Source organism: Camelina sativa, chromosome 6, assembly GCF_030686135.1.
Source record: "Camelina sativa cultivar CO46 ecotype springtype chromosome 6, ASM3068613v1".
Lineage (NCBI taxonomy): Eukaryota > Viridiplantae > Streptophyta > Magnoliopsida > Brassicales > Brassicaceae > Camelina > Camelina sativa.
In genome coordinates, this window is record NC_141885.1 from 3743832 (window position 1) to 3761897 (window position 18066).

General features: G+C 36.2%; 3 protein-coding genes, 1 non-coding gene and 1 pseudogene across 9 annotated transcripts; 2 read left to right on the forward strand and 3 right to left on the reverse strand.

The window, feature by feature from the left end:
• Positions 1 to 4467, forward strand: LOC104790324 (phytyl ester synthase 2, chloroplastic). 4 transcript variants are annotated; one of them, XM_087455812.1, is made up of 14 exons: positions 1 to 735; positions 1218 to 1269; positions 1653 to 1708; positions 1789 to 1947; positions 2032 to 2136; positions 2240 to 2355; positions 2436 to 2557; positions 2668 to 2776; positions 2877 to 3007; positions 3097 to 3463; positions 3555 to 3668; positions 3778 to 3863; positions 3949 to 4058; positions 4126 to 4467. In XM_087455812.1, exons 1-14 carry the CDS (start codon positions 357 to 359, stop codon positions 4314 to 4316), a joined length of 2097 nt encoding a protein of 698 aa, XP_087311938.1. In that variant the 5' UTR covers positions 1 to 356; the 3' UTR covers positions 4317 to 4467. The 4 variants fall into 4 exon arrangements, with proteins under 4 accessions (XP_087311938.1, XP_087311940.1, XP_087311939.1 ...); XM_087455814.1 differs by having other exon boundaries at positions 249 to 735; positions 1218 to 1319; XM_087455813.1 differs by having other exon boundaries at positions 253 to 735; positions 1789 to 1937.
• A 1091-nt stretch (positions 4468 to 5558) lies between these two features.
• Positions 5559 to 9851, forward strand: LOC104790325 (phytyl ester synthase 2, chloroplastic). Of its 2 annotated transcripts, XM_010516051.3 has the most exons (14): positions 5559 to 6477; positions 6697 to 6748; positions 6900 to 6955; positions 7064 to 7222; positions 7305 to 7409; positions 7513 to 7628; positions 7744 to 7865; positions 7961 to 8069; positions 8165 to 8295; positions 8417 to 8783; positions 8874 to 8987; positions 9127 to 9212; positions 9289 to 9398; positions 9490 to 9851. In XM_010516051.3, the coding sequence occupies exons 1-14, from the start codon at positions 6096 to 6098 to the stop codon at positions 9678 to 9680; spliced, it is 2100 nt and encodes a 699-aa protein (XP_010514353.3). In that variant the 5' UTR covers positions 5559 to 6095; the 3' UTR covers positions 9681 to 9851. The 2 variants fall into 2 exon arrangements, 1 of the variants encoding a protein (XP_010514353.3); XR_015560361.1 differs by lacking the exon at positions 9127 to 9212 and having other exon boundaries at positions 5866 to 6477.
• A 13-nt stretch (positions 9852 to 9864) lies between these two features.
• LOC104790326 (uncharacterized) lies at positions 9865 to 11514 on the reverse strand. Of its 2 annotated transcripts, none has more exons than XM_010516052.3 (3): positions 11195 to 11514; positions 10164 to 10954; positions 9865 to 10082 (listed from the first exon to the last, which is right to left on the reverse strand). In XM_010516052.3, the coding sequence occupies exons 2-3, from the start codon at positions 10920 to 10922 to the stop codon at positions 10053 to 10055; spliced, it is 789 nt and encodes a 262-aa protein (XP_010514354.1). In that variant the 5' UTR covers positions 10923 to 10954; positions 11195 to 11514; the 3' UTR covers positions 9865 to 10052. The 2 variants fall into 2 exon arrangements, with proteins under 2 accessions (XP_010514354.1, XP_010514355.1); XM_010516053.3 differs by having other exon boundaries at positions 10164 to 10951; positions 11195 to 11501.
• A 677-nt stretch (positions 11515 to 12191) lies between these two features.
• Positions 12192 to 12689, reverse strand: LOC104793931 (S-protein homolog 17 pseudogene; annotated as a pseudogene).
• A 4246-nt stretch (positions 12690 to 16935) lies between these two features.
• LOC147942221 (small nucleolar RNA R71) lies at positions 16936 to 17042 on the reverse strand. Its single transcript, XR_015560590.1, has one exon. It is a non-coding gene; the product is annotated as a small nucleolar RNA R71 (small nucleolar RNA).
• Positions 17043 to 18066: the final 1024 nt, after the last annotated feature.

Below are 18066 nucleotides of genomic sequence, written 5' to 3' on the forward strand. Positions count from 1 at the left end.
ATCCACTGTTATTCAAAACAGTTTGTAGATTTAAATTTTAATAAGTTTTAAAGATTGTTAAGAATTTTGGAAGATTTTGAAAAATTTATTTAGTTAAAAATACAAAAATATAAATCTCATGATTTTATGTAAAATTTGAAACCATAAATCATATCAACTCTCTTAAAATCTATCAACATTCCAAATTTTTTAAATCCCATCAGATCTTCCAAAATTATTAAACGATACTCCAAGGACCCCATGAGATTAATTACGCATGTGACATGTCGAAGTTTTGTTCTTGGCTCGTTGTTGGCTCCTTTCTGAGTATAAGCTGAATAGGAAACGGTTAAAACTCTCTATAGAGCTTCTCACAAATGGCAATCGCGGTACTTTGCTCGACCTTGGGTCTCTGTTCCGTCTCATCCTCATCAAACCTACTACAACAACGGACCTCATCCCCGAAGCATCGACTCACTTCGGTCAAATCAGTAACATCCACGACTCCTCCGTCTTCTAGGGGTGTTCAACGGAGGCGGAAGAATAATGATGAAAACGGAGCTACGGTGGAAAAGGTGGTGGAGAATCCGTATGCCAAAGTGGAGGCGGCCCGTCCTGATTTGAGGAAGAGCTTGTCCGATTTTTTGGAGGAAGCGAGAGGTTTCATGGGAGATGGAGGAGGTCCACCTCGTTGGTTTTCTCCGTTGGAGTGCGGTGCTCATGCTCCTGGCTCCCCTCTCCTCCTCTTTATCCCTGGTTTGTCCTCTTTCGCCTTCCGATTTTGAATTCATACCAACCCACGTGTCGTGGTAGTAATTGGGATTTAAATGGATACCAACCCACGTGTCGTGGTTGAGGATCCGTGTCTCATAGACGTAAGTGATCACTTGGAGTCTTGAGTTTAATCCGAGGTGGGCTTGCGGGAGCATGCAAAAGGGCCTACGGATTAATCAATCAGTCTTATCAGTCTTATTTTATATTGGAAGTTGACACAATATAAATAGGGCCTACGGTTTCTCCAACTCATTGTTAACTGGTTTTTGAATGGCAAGTAAAATGATTCTTTAAGCCAATTAAAAATATATAATAATATGTATGGATCTTTAGAGGGATATGATAAATTTCTTTGGTTAAATTTTGATAGTTTCTACGGATTTACGATCTTTGAAACGTTACTTTTTTTTTTCCTGTTTTTTTCTATTTTTTTTTAAAAAAAACTGAAGATGTATAACCTGCAGGGATCGATGGGACTGGACTAGGGCTCATTCGCCATCACAAGAAACTCGGGGAGTGCGTATTTTCACATTATTTTTCTGTTTGTCCAAACACTTCAACTTTAGGTAGAGTTTTTGAAATATTGACATGTAAGGGATCTTCATTCTTGATGTTGATGTCTGATAAGAGAGCACATGTGAGAGGCACATGTTAAGAGTAAAGAGAAGCATGTGAAGGATAGAGTATAAATAGAGGTAGAGAGGAAAAATATAGGATTCATCCTGCGTGATCAACATTGTGAGTTTGTTAGATCAGAGCTGCATCTCTGTTCATGGTGATAAGAGAGAAGAACTGTAACTCCAATCTTATCAGTTAGGGTTCATAGTTTGTATTAGGGAATTAAGAAGAGATAAGAGAGAAGAGTTCTTACCTTCATTCTTATCATTGTCTTTGAGTAGGGTTTTTGATATATGGTGCCTACACATTCCAGTCAGCGATCGTACTCCTGCTGAAGGTACATTTTTCTCGCACTACAAAAAAATGGTTAACTGACAGAGAATACAGTTACATGGAACTAAATACTTTTGTATTCAGACTTGGTGAAGCTTATCGAGAAGATTGTTAAGTCAGAGTACCATCGGTTCCAAAACAGACCTATATACTTAGTTGGAGAATCTATTGGAGCATGTCTTGCTTTAGATGTTGCAGCCAGGAATCCCAATATTGATCTTTCTCTGATCTTGGTTAATCCAGGCACAAAGCTCTCTGTCTGTTAGATTCTGTAATAGTCGGTGAATGTCACAAATATATGCTAATCATAGACATTGTTTGTTGCAGCCACACATGTTAACAACTTCATTTCGCAGCCTCTATCGGAAATGCTTAATGCTTTACCAGATGGTATTCCAAAACTATTGGAAGATATCTTCAATGTTAAGCAAGGTACACTTTTATTCTCTTCTCATATTCTGTCTTGAATCATAAGTTAACCAACTACTTGAGTTTCAAGTTACATATTCAAACATGTGTTTCTTTGTTACGGTAGGCGATCCGCTGACTGGAATGTTAGACGCTTTGTCAAATAATTTTTCTGGCCAGCAAATGGGCGGAGTGAGTGGAGGGATGCTAAGAGATATCCTTGCTGTTTCAACTAATCTTCCTGTAAGTATTCCATCTAAGAAACTTATGATTACCGACTACACAATTCAATTTCAATTCTAGAGTTCAAAATATATTTGCAGACTCTTGGTAGGATGTTGCCTAAGGACACACTGCTTTGGAAGCTGGAAATGCTCAAGTCTGCTATTGCTTCTGTTAATTCTCACATATACTCAGTCAGAGCGGAAACACTCATACTTATGAGGTCCAATAAGTTTCTCTGTTTCATAAATTTCTGAATATCTTTTACTTGTAAAAAGGTATTCTAGCTTGGAACATAAGTGTTCGTGAATATGTGGTTGTTGACTATTGCAGTGGACGGGATCAATGGCTACTGAATGAGGAAGACATTGACATATACTCACGCACGTTGCCAAAATGTATTGTCCGTAAGCTTGATGACAAGGGACAGTTTCCCCTTTTGGTTAGTGATCTCTTTTCATCCAATAATAGAAGAAATATGCATTGATACATATTTGTAACCAACACAACACTTCAACAATCTCTTTTACATCTCATATTAGGAGGATGGCGTAGATCTGGCTACGATCATTAAGTGTACTTCTTTTTATCGCCGTGGGAAGTCTCATGATCACATTACGGATTACATTATGCCTACCACATATGAGTTAAAACAACAAGTAGACGATCACCGGTAAAATGCCTCACTAATTGCTCTGTGACATATCAGACTATCAAGTAAAAAGTTATTGTGGATACCGAATGATAAATTCTGTAGTGCAGACTGGTAGTGGCTAGTACTTCCCCAGTAATGCTGTCAACTCTAGAAGACGGAGCGATTGTAAGGAGCCTCGAAGGATTACCTTCAGAGGGACCTGTTCTGTACGTTGGCTATCACATGTTATTAGGATTTGACTTGGTTCCAATGGTAACTCAAATCATGAAAGAGAGAAACATTCACCTGCGGGGTTTGGCACATCCCATGTTCTTTATAAATCCCCAAAACTCGTTAGTCGACATGAAGATGTTTGACAAATACAAGATGATGGGTGGAGTTCCAGTCTCTAATTTCAGTATTTACAAACTACTACGTGAAAAGGCTCATGTGCTTTTGTATCCTGGAGGTGTCCGTGAAGCCTTGCATAGAAAGGTGATAATATTAGTCTTGTGAACTTTTCATAGTTTCTGCATTCTTGGAAATTTTTATCTTAGAGGCTTACATGTACCGAGTGAGTTTGCAGGGTGAAGCATACAAGCTGTTTTGGCCAGAACGATCCGAGTTTGTGAGAGTTGCATCTAAGTTTGGAGCTAAAATCGTTCCTTTTGGTGTTGTTGGAGTAGACGACATCTGCGAAGTAAGTTTTCTCTACTCGATTCCGCTTCCTTCATGTTTACACAAGTTAGCAAGAGGCAGAAGCAGTGTCTCTGTTTTCAAAATGATGATAACTCTACTCTATATCTCAGATTGTCCTGGATTCCAATGATCAAAGGAAAATCCCAATATTGAAGGATTTAATGGAAATGGCAACAAATATCGCTGGCAACATAAGGTTGTTTCATCACACACTACTATTTATAGATTGTTCTCATAATCATTCAAGTAATACTCTTATGAACATTGATTTTGAACGTCAGGGAAGGCGACGAGAGCGAATTGGGAAACCAAGATATCTATTTACCAGCAATTCTACCTAAGGTTCCAGGGCGGTTCTACTATTACTTTGGCAAACCAATAGAAACAGCAGGTACGTATTTAATCAAAGTGTATACTCTACTTCAAATCACTAACCTCAATATTTATAATAATGGCAGGTAAGGAGAAAGAGCTGAAAGACAAAGAAAAGGCACACGAGCTTTACTTGCAAGTCAAGTCTGAGGTCGAACAATGCGTCGCCTATTTAAAAATGAAAAGAGAGAGTGATCCTTACAGACACTTGTTGCCAAGGATGTTGTATCAAGCAACACATGGTTGGTCTTCTGAAATTCCTACCTTTGATCTCTAAAATCTCTCTTTTATTTTTTTAAATTACGATGTGGCTCTTTATATGTTGTACACATCTAATCATATGATATTTAGAAGTTTTAAGATTCTGATTCTTTAGTGATCTAAAATCTTTTAATTGGTTACATGGAAAATAAGACAAGATTATTTAATTGAACGTCCATGACATGAATCTACCTCTTACTTCATAAGATGTCAAGTTTTAACCAATTTAAGGGGACTTATGAATGCCGTCATATGTGATGTGGGTTAAGGATCAGACAAACATTTTAACTACTTTTAAAAAATGCAAATTAAGGATCAAGTTAGAGATTAATTGACGGTTATACATGCTAGTAGTATTTATAGAGACGGAGTCGATGGGCATCTATGTTTTCTAACTTTTCTAAAGTCTCTTCAATTATTATTATAATAGGTGTGATTTGTTTGTACCATATGTTCAACTGAAAATGTAAATGCGATATCTTTCAAAACTCATTTCCACCATAATTGTGAAAGTCTAAATATATAACACCATATTTGATACGTTCTATATATATAAATCATTGATTTAATAATAAGGGATTATATATTATTTATATGTTAGATAAATTCTATATTCAGGTTCATAAGATTTGGGAAGACATTTCAAAATCACCGTTTGAATAACAGAGTATTTAATATAGAAACACAAAAGTTCCAAAATACTTAATCTAATAGAACCCTCTAAGAAGATATGTGTGTGTTAGTTCATTTTGATACTAGTATATGCATTTGGATGTAGATGCATATTCTTACAACAGAAAAAAAAAACATGTGCATTTTACATATTTTGATACCATATGCATCCAGATGATGATGATGAATATGCATATTGTTAAAACAAAACTGCATTTAGATAGACCTAAATACATATACGAATAGCATACATATACATTATATAAATGTATCATATGGACCATTTGAATAATGCATTATCTAGATGAATTAACGAACATCTCCATTGTTTTTTTTTGGTTTGCATGATGGATCTTATAGTATATATACTTTTCTAAAATCTAACTAATACGTTAGGAAAAAAAATATCTAAAGTTATACACATACATGTGATTAATAGTTGAGTTTGTGAAATTTCTTTTTGTTTTGTAGAAATTTCAGAAGACGAACCTTGCACGTCTATATTTAGATTCTAAATTATAACAAGATCCAAAAGGTCACTGTTGGTGTTGTATATATCCAAATCTCTATATATTTTGACTAGCCCATATATAATTAATTAGTCAAACAAACTGTTATTTCTTTATTTATAAAAACTTTTGGTCATTTCTCAAATTTTTATCTTCTTTTATTTTTTTAATCTAATGTTAAGTTTTTTTTTTTTTCTGGGATTACAAACAAATCTCTTTCTTACTTTCATGCATGATTTCTTGGCTCTTTTGTTCGGAATAGTTTCATGCATGATTTCAGTGATACGATACCCAAAGCATTTCCTGATCATTGATCAGCTCTAGTGGATTTGTTTCTTTATTCAATCATATATCTAAATCTAATTGGCAAAAACAAAATCTTGTATCAGCAGATTTGTTTCTTTATTAACCATTTTTGCTAGTCAAATGATTTACCAATTTATTACTTCTTAAAACAAAATTATACCTCATGTGAAACGTCCAATATAATAAATGTCTTTTCAAAAAGGATATAATAAAATTTCTTGGCTCTTTTGTTCGGAATAGTTTTGTCATATTCTGAATATAAGCAAAATACAAACGGCAAAAACTCTTCTGATTAGAGCTTTTCACAAATGGAGACAACAACAGTACTTCGCTCGACCTTGGGTCTCTGTTCCGTCTCATCTTCATCAAACCTACGGCAGTACCGGACCTCAGCCGCGAAACATCGACTCACTTCGGTCAAATCCGTAACATCCACGACTCCTCCTCCTCCTAGGGGTGTTCAACTGAAGCGGAAGAGTAATGATGAAAATGGAGCCACGGTGGGCAAGGTGGTCGAGAATCCGTATTCCAAAGTGGAGGCGGCCCGTCCTGATTTGAGGAAGAGCTTGTCGGATTTTTTGGAGGAAGCCAAAGGTTTCGTGGGAGATGGAGGGGGTCCACCTCGTTGGTTCTCTCCGTTGGAGAGTGGCGCTCAAGCTCAAGGCTCTCCTCTCCTCCTCTTTTTGCCTGGTTTGTCCTCTTTCCCCTTACGTAAATTCAAGAATTATAGTGGATGATTGGTTAATGATTCGCACATCAGTGCCAATAAAGAAAATAATATTATAAATGGATCTTGTTTGGTTATATTGAGATAGTTTCTTTCTATGGATTTAGACTTTACATTTTTCTTTGTGAAGCAACGTTAAGGTTATTCAAGGTAACGAAACTGAAGAAACTAAAAACTTGCAGGGATCGATGGGACTGGACTAGGGCTCATTCGCCATCACAAGAAACTAGGAGAGTGCGTAATTTCACATTATTCCTTTCAAGAATATATGGTTTCTCTGTTTCTGAAAATTCCTCATCATTCTCTTCTTGTTTGTCTAAGAACTTCTGAGTTTAGGTAGTTTTTGAAGTATTATTAACATGTAAGGGATGTTGACTTTGAGTAGGTTTTTTGATATTTGGTGCCTTCACATTCCAGTCAGCGATCGTACTCCTGCTAAAGGTACCTTTTTATTTCCCGTTCGAAGCACTACAAAAAGTGATTAACACTGACCGAGAAGATAGTTACTGCGAACTAAAGCCTTTTTTGTTTGTGTTCTGTTTCACTCAGACTTAGTGAAGCTTATTGAGAAGACTGTTAAGTCGGAGTCCTTTAGGTTCCCAAATAGACCTATATATTTAGTTGGGGAATCTATTGGAGCATGTCTTGCTTTAGATGTTGCAGCCAGGAATCCCAATATTGATCTTTCTCTGATCTTGGCTAATCCAGGTAAAAAGCTCTCGTTCTGTATGATTCTTAATCAGTGAATATCACAAATCTTTTCTCAACAGAGTTACATTGTTTGTTGCAGCCACACATGTCAACAACTTCATATCGCAACCTCTATCAGGAATGCTTAATGTTTTACCAGGTGGTATTCCAACACTATTGGAAGATATCATCGGTGTTAACCAAGGTACACTTTTATTCTCTTCTCATATTTCTTTCTTGAATCATAAGTTAACCAAATTATTGAGTACCAAGAACTTATTCAAAAATGTGTTTCTTTGTTATGGTAGGCGATCCGCTGACTGGAATGTTAGAGGCATTGTCAAATGAATTTTTTAGCCAGCGAATGGGCGGAGTGGGTGGAGGGTTGCTAAGAGATATCCTTGCTGTTTCAACTAATCTTCCTGTAAGTATTCCTTCTTACAAAGTTATGATCTATATTCGGTTTTCGGTTTATTGACTACACAATTCAGTTTCAGTTCTAGTGTTCATCTAGTAATGTGATCAAAATATATTTTCAGACTATCAGTAGGATGTTGCCTAAGGACACACTGCTTTGGAAACTGGAAATGCTCAAGTATGCTATTGCTTCTGTGAATTCTCACATATACTCAGTCAGAGCGGAAACACTCATACTTATGAGGTCCAATAATTTTCTGAATATTTTAACTTGTAAAGAGGTATTAATTATAGCTTGGAGCCTAAGTATTTGTCAATACCTTGTTATGACTATTGCAGTGGACGCGATCAGTGGCTGCTGAACGAGGAAGACATTGACAGATACTCGCGAACGTTGCCAAAATGTATTGTCCGTAAGCTTGATGACAGTGGACAGTTTCCCCTTTTGGTTAGTGATCTCTCTTCATCCAATAATAGAAGAAATATACATTGATACATATTTGTAACCAACACTTCAACAATCTCTTTTACATCTCATGTTAGGAGGACGGCGTAGATCTGGCTACTATAATCAAGTGTACTTGTTTTTATCGCCGTGGGAAGTCTCATGATCACATTACGGATTACATTATGCCAACCACATATGAGTTAAAACAACAAGTAGACGATCACCGGTAAAATGCCTTACTAATTGTTCTGATCTATATCTTACTTTTTCTATATGCTTGGCAAAAAAAATCAGACTATCAAGTATAAAGTTATAGTGGATAGTGAATTATATGTACTGCAATGCAGATTTCTATTGGATGGTACCTCTCCTGTAATGCTGTCAACTCTAGAAGACGGCACAATTGTAAGGAGCCTCGAAGGATTACCATCAGAAGGACCTGTTCTGTACGTTGGCTATCACATGATATTGGGATTTGAGTTGGCTCCAATGGTACTTCAACTCATGAAAGAGAGGAACATTCACCTGCGGGGTTTGACACATCCGCTGGTATTTAAGAATCTCCCAGACTCGTTAGTCGACACAAAGATGTTTGACAAATATAAGATAATGGGTGGAGTCCCAGTCTCCAGTTTCAATATCTACAAACTACTGCGTGAAAAGGCTCATGTGCTTTTGTATCCTGGAGGTGTCCGTGAAGCTTTGCATAGAAAGGTGACAGTATAGTTTATAAACCTTTTACGGTTTCTACATTCTTTGGACATTCTTATTCTAGAGGCTTACATGTACAGAGTGACTATGCAGGGTGAAGCATACAAGCTGTTTTGGCCAGAACGATCCGAGTTTGTGAGAGTTGCATCTAAGTTTGGGGCGAAAATAGTTCCTTTTGGTGTTGTTGGAGAAGACGACATCTGCGAAGTAAGCTTTACCTACTCTGTTCCGCTTCCTTTATGTTTACACGTTAGCAAATCAGCAACCTAGAACGACGATAACTCGACATATGCTCTAGTCTATATCTACTCGAACCTCAGTTATGAGTTTACTTTGAATTTCTTAGATTGTATTGGATTCCAATGATCAAAGGAACATCCCTATCTTGAAGGATTTAGTAGAAAAGGCAACAAAGGACGCTGGCAACATAAGGTGTTACATCACACACTATTAATATATTGTTCTCAAAATAAGTAATACTCATATGAACATTGATTATGAACGTCAGGGAAGGCGACGAGAGCGAACTGGGAAACCAAGATTGCTGTTTCCCAGGACTTGTACCTAAGATTCCAGGGCGGTTCTACTATTACTTTGGAAAACCACTAGACTTAGCAGGTACGAATATGATATAATCTAAATGTATGCTCTCTACTTCAAATCACTGACCTCAATACTTGCAACAATGACGGGTTTTGTTTTCTGGCAGGTAAGGAGAAAGAGCTGAAAGAGAAAGAAAAGGCACAAGAGGTTTACTTGCAAGTAAAGTCTGAAGTCGAACAATGCATTGCCTATTTAAAAGTAAAAAGAGAGACTGATCCTTACAGACATTTGTTGCCAAGGACGTTGTATCAAGCCTCACATGGTTGGTCTTCTGAAATTCCAACTTTTGAACTTTAAATTCTCTATTCGAGCTACTGTGGCTATATCAAGATGCTTAGAGGTTCTAAGATTCTTTTAGTGGTCTAAGGTCTTTATTTGATCATGCAAAATTAGACAAAAATATTTTAAATTGATTATGTTAGTACTTGTACATGAATCTATCAAGAAAGGTTTTTCTCACTGCAGTCATATGAGATGTGGATTTAGGATCAGACAAGCGTTTCAACTACTCTGTTTTAAAAATGATGGATTCTTCATTTACATTGTAAAACTCACAACCGTAGAAGAACAATTCTGACTAAACATCGTTTGCAGACAAGACAAAAGGTCTAATCTTCTCCAGCTGCAGAAAGCTGTGTTATGGGAAATCCCCTTTGATTCTCTTATCTTCTATGCTTTGACATATTTGTCTACATAACCCTGCCAAAAACAAAAAATGAAGAACCACCATCACGAGTCTGGTTCGGTAAAGATGGAATTTGAGGGTATTATGTGACTTACCATAACCAGTTTAGTCAGCTTCTGCCGTGAAGTGTCAATGTACCTATCGATCTTAGCTCTTGATTTGGGTATACGATGACCCTCCATTGAATTCGACACTTTATCCACAACTCTCTTAACAATAGTCTTAAACGCCTCTTTGCTCATGTTCCCTTGTCTCCACGATGGTTTCAAAAGATCCTTGACGAATTTTGTAAGCACGACTTTGAAAAGCTTCATGGACCTTGACGAATCCTTCTCCTTTGTTTTCTCTCCAGACTTTTTCCTCATGTCATCATCACCTTCATGTACATTGTGCTCTACCTTCATATCCTCGTTATGGGAGTTCGGAGTCACAGTCTCATGGCTGTTACATTCTCTTCCAATCTCCGCATTCTCACAAAACTCATCATTCTCTCCAGAGACAACAACTCCAATATCATTTCCTGTAGTGGTGTTTTCATCTTCAACATCAGGTGGTTTGTTAGAGGAAACACTGACCCGAGCTGTCATGTCTGACTCACTCAGAGCTTGTTTATCAACACCTTGAATGTTTTCTTCCATACTGAGCGGTCTGTTGGAAGAAACGCTCGCCTTTGGTACTGGTTCATGCTCTTGAACACAATCTAATTCCACAGAAGCTGGTTCAAAGCTGTCTACAAAAGGATCATACATGTCTCCACCAATACCACATTCAGAAACAGCCTTGGCTTTTCCAGAGTAAGGTGAAGAAGAAGCTTGCCGTGAACCATCATCAGGAAGCTCTATCTGAAGATTCATGTTCTACAATTTGCTTTTGGAGATGCTTCCTACTGCCATAAAAACCAAAGCTTTTAGAAATTTAAATCCTGGGTTACTTCCATTAAAGCCATAAAACATGAATCATAACAATGCTGCAACACAAAATCAAACCCTAAACCCAAAAAATCAAAGAAATTGCCAAACTAAAACACAATCAAACAACATAATACTGAAATTGATAAAAAAAAATAAAATAAATAAATAAATAACAAATAACAGAAACAGAAGCAAATGAGGAGAACATAACATACTTCTTTACGAGATTGAAGACGAACGAGAAGCTAAATCGCCTCTAGTGATAGATTTACATGTCCCCTTGTTCAACTCAACGAAGAAACCAGTTTTTCTCTACTTGTCATCTTCTGATTTTTTTTTTTTGTTTTCCTTTTTTTTTTCGACTCGTTACAAAATCGAATCCACCATTACAAGAGACGATTTAGTAGAAGATAATAAGAAGAGGAATTGAATCAGAGAAGTGATGAGATGAGATTACTGATTGGTACCTCTAATTCTAAATGGTCTTTTGGATCGAACTCCTCAGACTGAAAATTGCGTTTTATATCTACGTAATATATAAAAAGAAGAACCCTAACCCTTTTATTTGGGCCTATGTTGGGTCTTAACATTTGGGTTGGGTGTTGAGTTTTAAACTTTGTCGCTACCTCATTAGCTACTACACATTTTTTTACAAAAGTGTCCAGTCTAAAAAATAAAATAAAACCACTTAATTTTGAACTCCTCTACTATATTATTAAAAATTACTACAATAAAACATATTATTTTAAAATCCACATGTTTTAATTTTTATAATTTATAATTTTACATGGATTTACAAATTATTCATCCAAATTAAACATCTTAAAATAGTTTGTATTAAATACCATGTTCTTTTTTGTGGAATTTTATGTGCTTGCATTTAGTTACATCTCCAAACGATTTAGCAAAACTTTTTCCAACTTCAAGTAGTCAATTTTTACATATAAAAATTATATGATTTCAATTACACAAAATGTTATTAAGTATTCACAAATAATGAAATGAATAACACAAAATGTTATTATATATATTTTTACATCTGAAAAACACATAACTAGAAAAATTATATGGTTTCAATAACACAAAATGTTATTATATAGTTATAAATAATGAATTAAATAAAAAAATGAATTTTTACAAGAATTTTAAATAAATGATAGACTCAACACAATAAAAATAGTATTGTTTAAATCTTATATTGATCACCTTAAATATTGAAACTTATTTTGATTTTCAAATAGCTCATAATGTTTTTAATATATCCAATCAAATGCTTTATGCATATTAACCGCGTTTCTTATATGTTTACCACCTTCTTTCTTTAGATAGATGCCATCTTCTCTCGCTCTCCAATCCCATACGCCTCCATGATCAGAATGACTAAAAAGTTTAAATGCTGTAAAGTTCTGATAGTGTCTATAGTTAGGCCCTTGTCGCAAGGTACACATAAAACGAGTCGCACCCCAAAAGTTAGTGCCAAAATAGTTTTCAAACTGCTGTCCAATGGGTATTATTTTTGGACCTAGAACGTCATTTTTGGAATATCATCTCATCCAAAGGAGTTTTTTGAATTTAAGTTCGTTGGCAATCTTTATTCCGGAACCAGCTACATGACCAAGCATGCAAAGGCTACACACAGATACAAAGATTGAGAAGTTTTTCATTATTATGTATTTTTGGATTGTTTTTGGAAGATCCGTAGATCTTTTGTTTTAGACATCTATGCCACTACTTTTCTGTTTTAAAGCTCTCTTTTTTTTGGAATGAACTAGCTTTTTTATTTTTCTTTTTTTCTTGTCTATAAATATAAGTTTGCTATTTAATAGTTGAGGTACCAATCATCAGAGACTATTCAATCTGTGGTTGACAAAAATAAATATTTGAATTTGTAAGTACCAGATTAGCAAAGGTTATCCCATCGCGAGATTGTATTGCACTTCTATTTTATAAAATTAATTGACAACGAAAGCTTGGTCTTGTAGGTATTGACTAGACTTCGACATCGGACTGGAGGAATCTGGCAAGAAGGGATTGGGACCGTTGTCAGGTGGTTTTTTTTTTCCAAACCCTTGTCAGGTGGTTCTGTTGTATGGTTTTTGAAAAAGCCAGCTGAATCCATCCAGACAATTGTCGAGTTCCAGTTGAACATCTAACAGACCAACCATTGTCTATCATGTGTAACATGTGTTGGTTCATCGTTAAAATTAGTCGGATGACTCTTAATTATATTTAAGTCAATTATCAATTATGGTTGGACAAGATTCTAGCTAATCCTAGACCCTGAATAGATGTTGTCCCAAGCAGCCAAAAACGTCAAATATGGCAAATAAAAAGATCGATGAGAAACAAATTAAAATATATTGACTTAGTAACCGTGTTCAAAGACCTTGACAAACAGAAGTAAATATGCAAGAAACAGACTATATGTATTTCAAGCTACATTAAACTTGGAGCATATATATAATAGCACACAATTTAGAAACAATGCTTGCATATTCAGATTTCTTTGAAGTATCCATCCTCCCTAACGATGTATAAATTATATATGTTTTCTATTAAATCCACTTTGTCTTTATCAAAAACCACAACGATTTGCTTCTTATCTCAACGAAGAAAATCTCGCAGCTGTAATGAGAAACTGAAACCAATTGAGTGGTCTCATATTGGCATTACGCAAATTATACCTTTGTATGATTTGCAAAGATACGTTTCTTTGCTCACCAACTTTTTTTAGCAATTCGATATCACAACTACTACTATAAATACCATGTTTATAGATTAACGAAAATGCACATGATAAGCCATTTCAAGTATATACAAGGAAGAAGAGGAGTGAGGCTACAACACGTGTGGAGTAGAAGTAATACACGTGTGAGACTAAAATGTGATGTTGTATATAAATGTGGAAAAAAGAAAAAAGTAGTTTTCATGTTTGTTGCGAGGAAACAGAGTCGCATGTGACTTCTGAGGGAGACGGTTATGATCTAGCTGTGTTTAGAGGTCTCTCTGGTTCTACACTTGTATCAGATTGTTTTCAGATAATAAATGAGTGATTCTTTTCTTATCAATTGGTGCGCTTGTGTGCTAGATCGAGTCTTCGCATGAGATTAGGGTTTGCGAATTTGGGGAATCAATCAATTTCGAGCAATTGAACAAGTCTTAACATCGGTGAAGGAGCTATCAACCGTGGAGCAAGCTTCAATTGAGTTTTACGAGCAGCTTTCGCAAATGAATACGAAGGTGCGAACTTCGGATCTACAAGCGAAGGATCAATTTGTGTCGCTAGATTCCAGAATCGTAGCGCAAGATCATATGTTGAAGGAGATTAGCAAAAAACTAGAGTTCGTAATCAAACATCTTCCTAGGAAAGAAACGGTGCAAGAAATTGGTGGATTAAGTCAGCTGGGAACAACAAGAACTCACGATCCTCATAATCAGGTACCACATTCTCATCTCGAACCATGCCGTAGTGAAATTAGGCCAGGATTACGGGAAAATCTCTTCAGAAATGATGAGATGGCCATTTTCGAAGGGTTCAGCATCTTTTTTCAAATCACGGTAGTCAATGATGGGGCTAATCAAGAGGACGAACCAATTGAAGATAAGGACATGGTGGAAGATGTGAGACAGCACAGAGTAGCTGCAAGGAGCACACCATGAGCTGAAACTTGAGGACAACCTTTAAGTCGACGTGCTATATGCTTATTAGTTGGTTATTAGGATTTTCTTTTATTATTAGATTAAATTTTGGTATTTTAACTTATTTAAATTAGTATAAGTCGGTTGTAAGAGTTCTAGGAGACTCAAAATCTATAATAATAAAAAGTATGAGCTATAAGCTCCTAAAGGCATCCATATAAGATTTTAAACCTCCAATTGTGATTAGACACTTCACTAATTAACATTTTTTAAAATCTTTAGAATTTTCTATATTAAAAATTATTTTAAACAACCAATCAGGATTTGACATGTCATTCATTAACATTTTTTAAATTTCCAGAATTTTTTAGAAAAAGGAAAATTTTAAATTTATGGAAATAAAAGAACTATGCACAATATCCCACATCGCCTAGAAAAGTTTTAGACAATGGTTCAGAACCAGTATAAATAAGATTAATATGCTTCTGATATATCATGGTTTTCTAGGACTTTGGCACAGAATGAGCAATTTGGATCATTTTGGATCATTTTGGACTCGGATCAAAACAAGGGCATCGATCGACACCACTTAGGAGCATCGGTCGACACCCTTTTCAGCCGATGAAGAATCACAAATTTGGAAGTTTTACAAAGTTGCCCGAAGTTTTCCATATTTGCAACACAAGTCTCTGACGTGTTTTAGGACATATAAATAGTATTTTTAGGTTTTACAAACCTTTTTTTTTTTTTTTTGAACTAAAAGTTTTACAAACCCTTAAGTTTCATTCTAGCAAGTTTTATTTTCTGCAACCCTGTGAGATTTTGAGAGCTTTTGGGAGAGAGATATCTGAACTACTTTGAGAGAAGAATTCCTAAACTCCCTCTTTTACTCTTTTAATTTCAATTGCTTATTATTCAGAATTATGTTTTGTTCTTTATTGAATATGTATGAGTAGTTTGCTTATTAGGTTCAGGATTTTTTATATGGATTTTATGATTTATTAGATCTGTTTATTTAGGATTTATTATCTTTCTAGATTTTCATCATAGGTTCTTCATCATATTAATCCTTGATTGGTCATAAGCTAGGAAAATAAATTGATATGAGAATATAATTGATTTTCCTGATAAAACCTTTTGATGAGCAAAATTACTTCTTGCAAAGAGATTTGATTTAGTAATTTTGTGAACAATCTAAACCTGTTTTTAAAGCTGATTTTTAACCTAGAATTTTACAAAGAGATTTGGATTTTCTAGTTTTAAATTTAGATAATATTTGCAGTGAGAACTGATTTATTTTACAAAAGAGTTTAGAGTTCTAGATCTGATTTTAATTGCTTGAATCTATTTAATTATTGATTTAATATTTTGTAATTTTCTGAGAAATTCCCTGGACCTAGCTTTTTGATCTCTTGAATTTACAACTGTTTAATTTAATATTTTGCATTGCCTTTTTAATTTAATTCATCTTGTTTAGCGTAATAACAAAACTCTATAATTTATTGTGTTTGATCTTGAGTCTTTGTGGAATTCGACCCCTAAGTATTACAATGACCTCTTAATTTGAGAGAGTAGCTCTAGGATAAATTTGAGCATATCAAATTTTGGCGCCGTTGCCGGGAACTCTTTGATCTACCATTAGATTTGAGTTTTTAATTTCGTCTAAATTTTTGTTTTTATTTTCTACTTACACATTTTTGTTTTTCTTCTCTTTGGTGTTTCAGGTACATGCCTAATAAGCCTAACACAAGGAGCAACAAGACTGGTCCTACTGTCAATGAGCAGGCTGCTGTCGAAAACGAGCAAATTCTGGTAGTTGACGAACAGGCTGATGGTGTCGATCGACACCAACAGGGTATCGGTCGACACCCCCTTCCAGCAGACGGACGTGGAGCTGCCAACCACTTCCACAACCCGGTTCAAAGACAGGATCAAAACCAGGATCTGATCAGGACTATTGCAGACTTCAACAGAGCTGATTTGATGTATGAAAACCACTCTGCAATTGTTCCACCACCATTCCCCAGGAATGACTTTGAGTTAAAACCTGCATATTTTCAACTGGTTGGACAAAGACCCTTGTCTACCCTGCCAAATGAGAAGGCTTTGGACCATATTGAGCATTTTGAAGACTTGGTGACTAGTATCAAGGCCAATGGAGTAACTGAAGACTACATCTACTGCAAGCTCTTCCCATACTCACTTGCAGGAGAAGCATCCCAATGGTTGAAACAGTTGCCAGCCAGATATTTGACCTCTTGGCAACAAGTAAAGGTGGCTTTCCTCAATTACTTTTTATGATGATGCCATGTCAAATGAGCTAAGAGTCAAGTTGTCCTCCTTCAAGCAAAAACCAGATGAAGCTTTCAAGGCAGCTTGGGTGAGATTCAAGGCTTATCAAAGGGACTGTCCACACCATGGATTTTCAAGAGTGCAACTGCTAAGCATCTTTTTCAGAGGAATTGACTGGGAATATCAGCTAGCTTTGGATGCTGCAAGCCATGGGAACTTCAAGACAAGATTTCCAGAAGATGCTGAAGCTTTGATTGAGAATTTGGCTTCCGGCAATAGCACTAAGAGAGAAGATACTGAAAGGAAGAGATTACATGGAGGATTTGATTCAAAACAGCTAGCTTCTGTTAATGCCAAGCTGGATTCAGTTCACAATCTTCTAGTGGGTAAGAAGTCAGTTCAATTTGCTGTTGAGGTTGAGACATTTGAGCCTGAGCCTGAGAATACAGAGGAGAATGTCAACTATGTGTATGGAGCTGGGTATCAAGGACAAAGATTCGGTAATCAGCAAAGCAACAAGCCTTAAAGTGGGAACTCTTTGGGCTACACTCCTAAGCCTGATTTTCAGAAGCAGCAACAAGGGAACAACTTCACAAGGACTTATGGGAACTCTTCCTATCAATCTCCACATCCACAAACTCCTTCTGAGAGTATAATGGAGGCCAAGCTTGAGCAGCTTCTTCGAGGAAAAGAGAATATGACAGTGACATTCAATGGGAAGATTGATAATGTCTACACAGAGCTTACCGGAAGGATTGATGCACTGAATGTACATGTTAAGCAATTGGAGAGTCAAGTGGCACAGACTGTTGGGTCTGTTAAAAGGCAAGAGGGTTTTCTTCCTGGAAGAGTTGAGTCAAACCCAAAGCATGCTTGCATTGCCATATCAGTGAGAGATGAAGATGTTGGTGCAATTGTTTCTACAGAACAGGGAGAAATATCGACCAAATTCTCGGGTTCAGATGATGGTGTCGATCGACACCACCTGGGTGTCGGTCGACACCACCTGGGTGTCGGTCGACACCACCTGGGTGTCGGTCGACACCCCTCTCAGACAGAACCCGAAGTTGCAAAATCTCAGGTTCCAGCAGTTGAAAGGGTATACCAACCTAAGATTCATTTTCCTAAGCCAAGAAAGTCCAAGCAGGAGATGGAG

Coding starts and splice junctions, on each gene's coding strand:
- LOC104790326 (XM_010516052.3), bottom strand. CDS start 10,922: ATGAATCTTCAGATAGAGCTTCCTGATGATGGTTCACGGCAAGCTTCT. Junction 10,083..10,163: donor AGCTGACTAAACTGGTTATG/GTAAGTCACATA, acceptor TGTTTTTGGCAG/GGTTATGTAGACAAATATGT.
- LOC104790325 (XM_010516051.3), top strand. CDS start 6,096: ATGGAGACAACAACAGTACTTCGCTCGACCTTGGGTCTCTGTTCCGTC. Junction 7,223..7,304: donor TCTGATCTTGGCTAATCCAG/GTAAAAAGCTCT, acceptor TGTTTGTTGCAG/CCACACATGTCAACAACTTC. Junction 7,410..7,512: donor TATCATCGGTGTTAACCAAG/GTACACTTTTAT, acceptor TTGTTATGGTAG/GCGATCCGCTGACTGGAATG.
- LOC104790324 (XM_087455812.1), top strand. CDS start 357: ATGGCAATCGCGGTACTTTGCTCGACCTTGGGTCTCTGTTCCGTCTCA. Junction 736..1,217: donor TCTCCTCCTCTTTATCCCTG/GTTTGTCCTCTT, acceptor TATAACCTGCAG/GGATCGATGGGACTGGACTA. Junction 4,059..4,125: donor CAAACCAATAGAAACAGCAG/GTACGTATTTAA, acceptor TAATAATGGCAG/GTAAGGAGAAAGAGCTGAAA.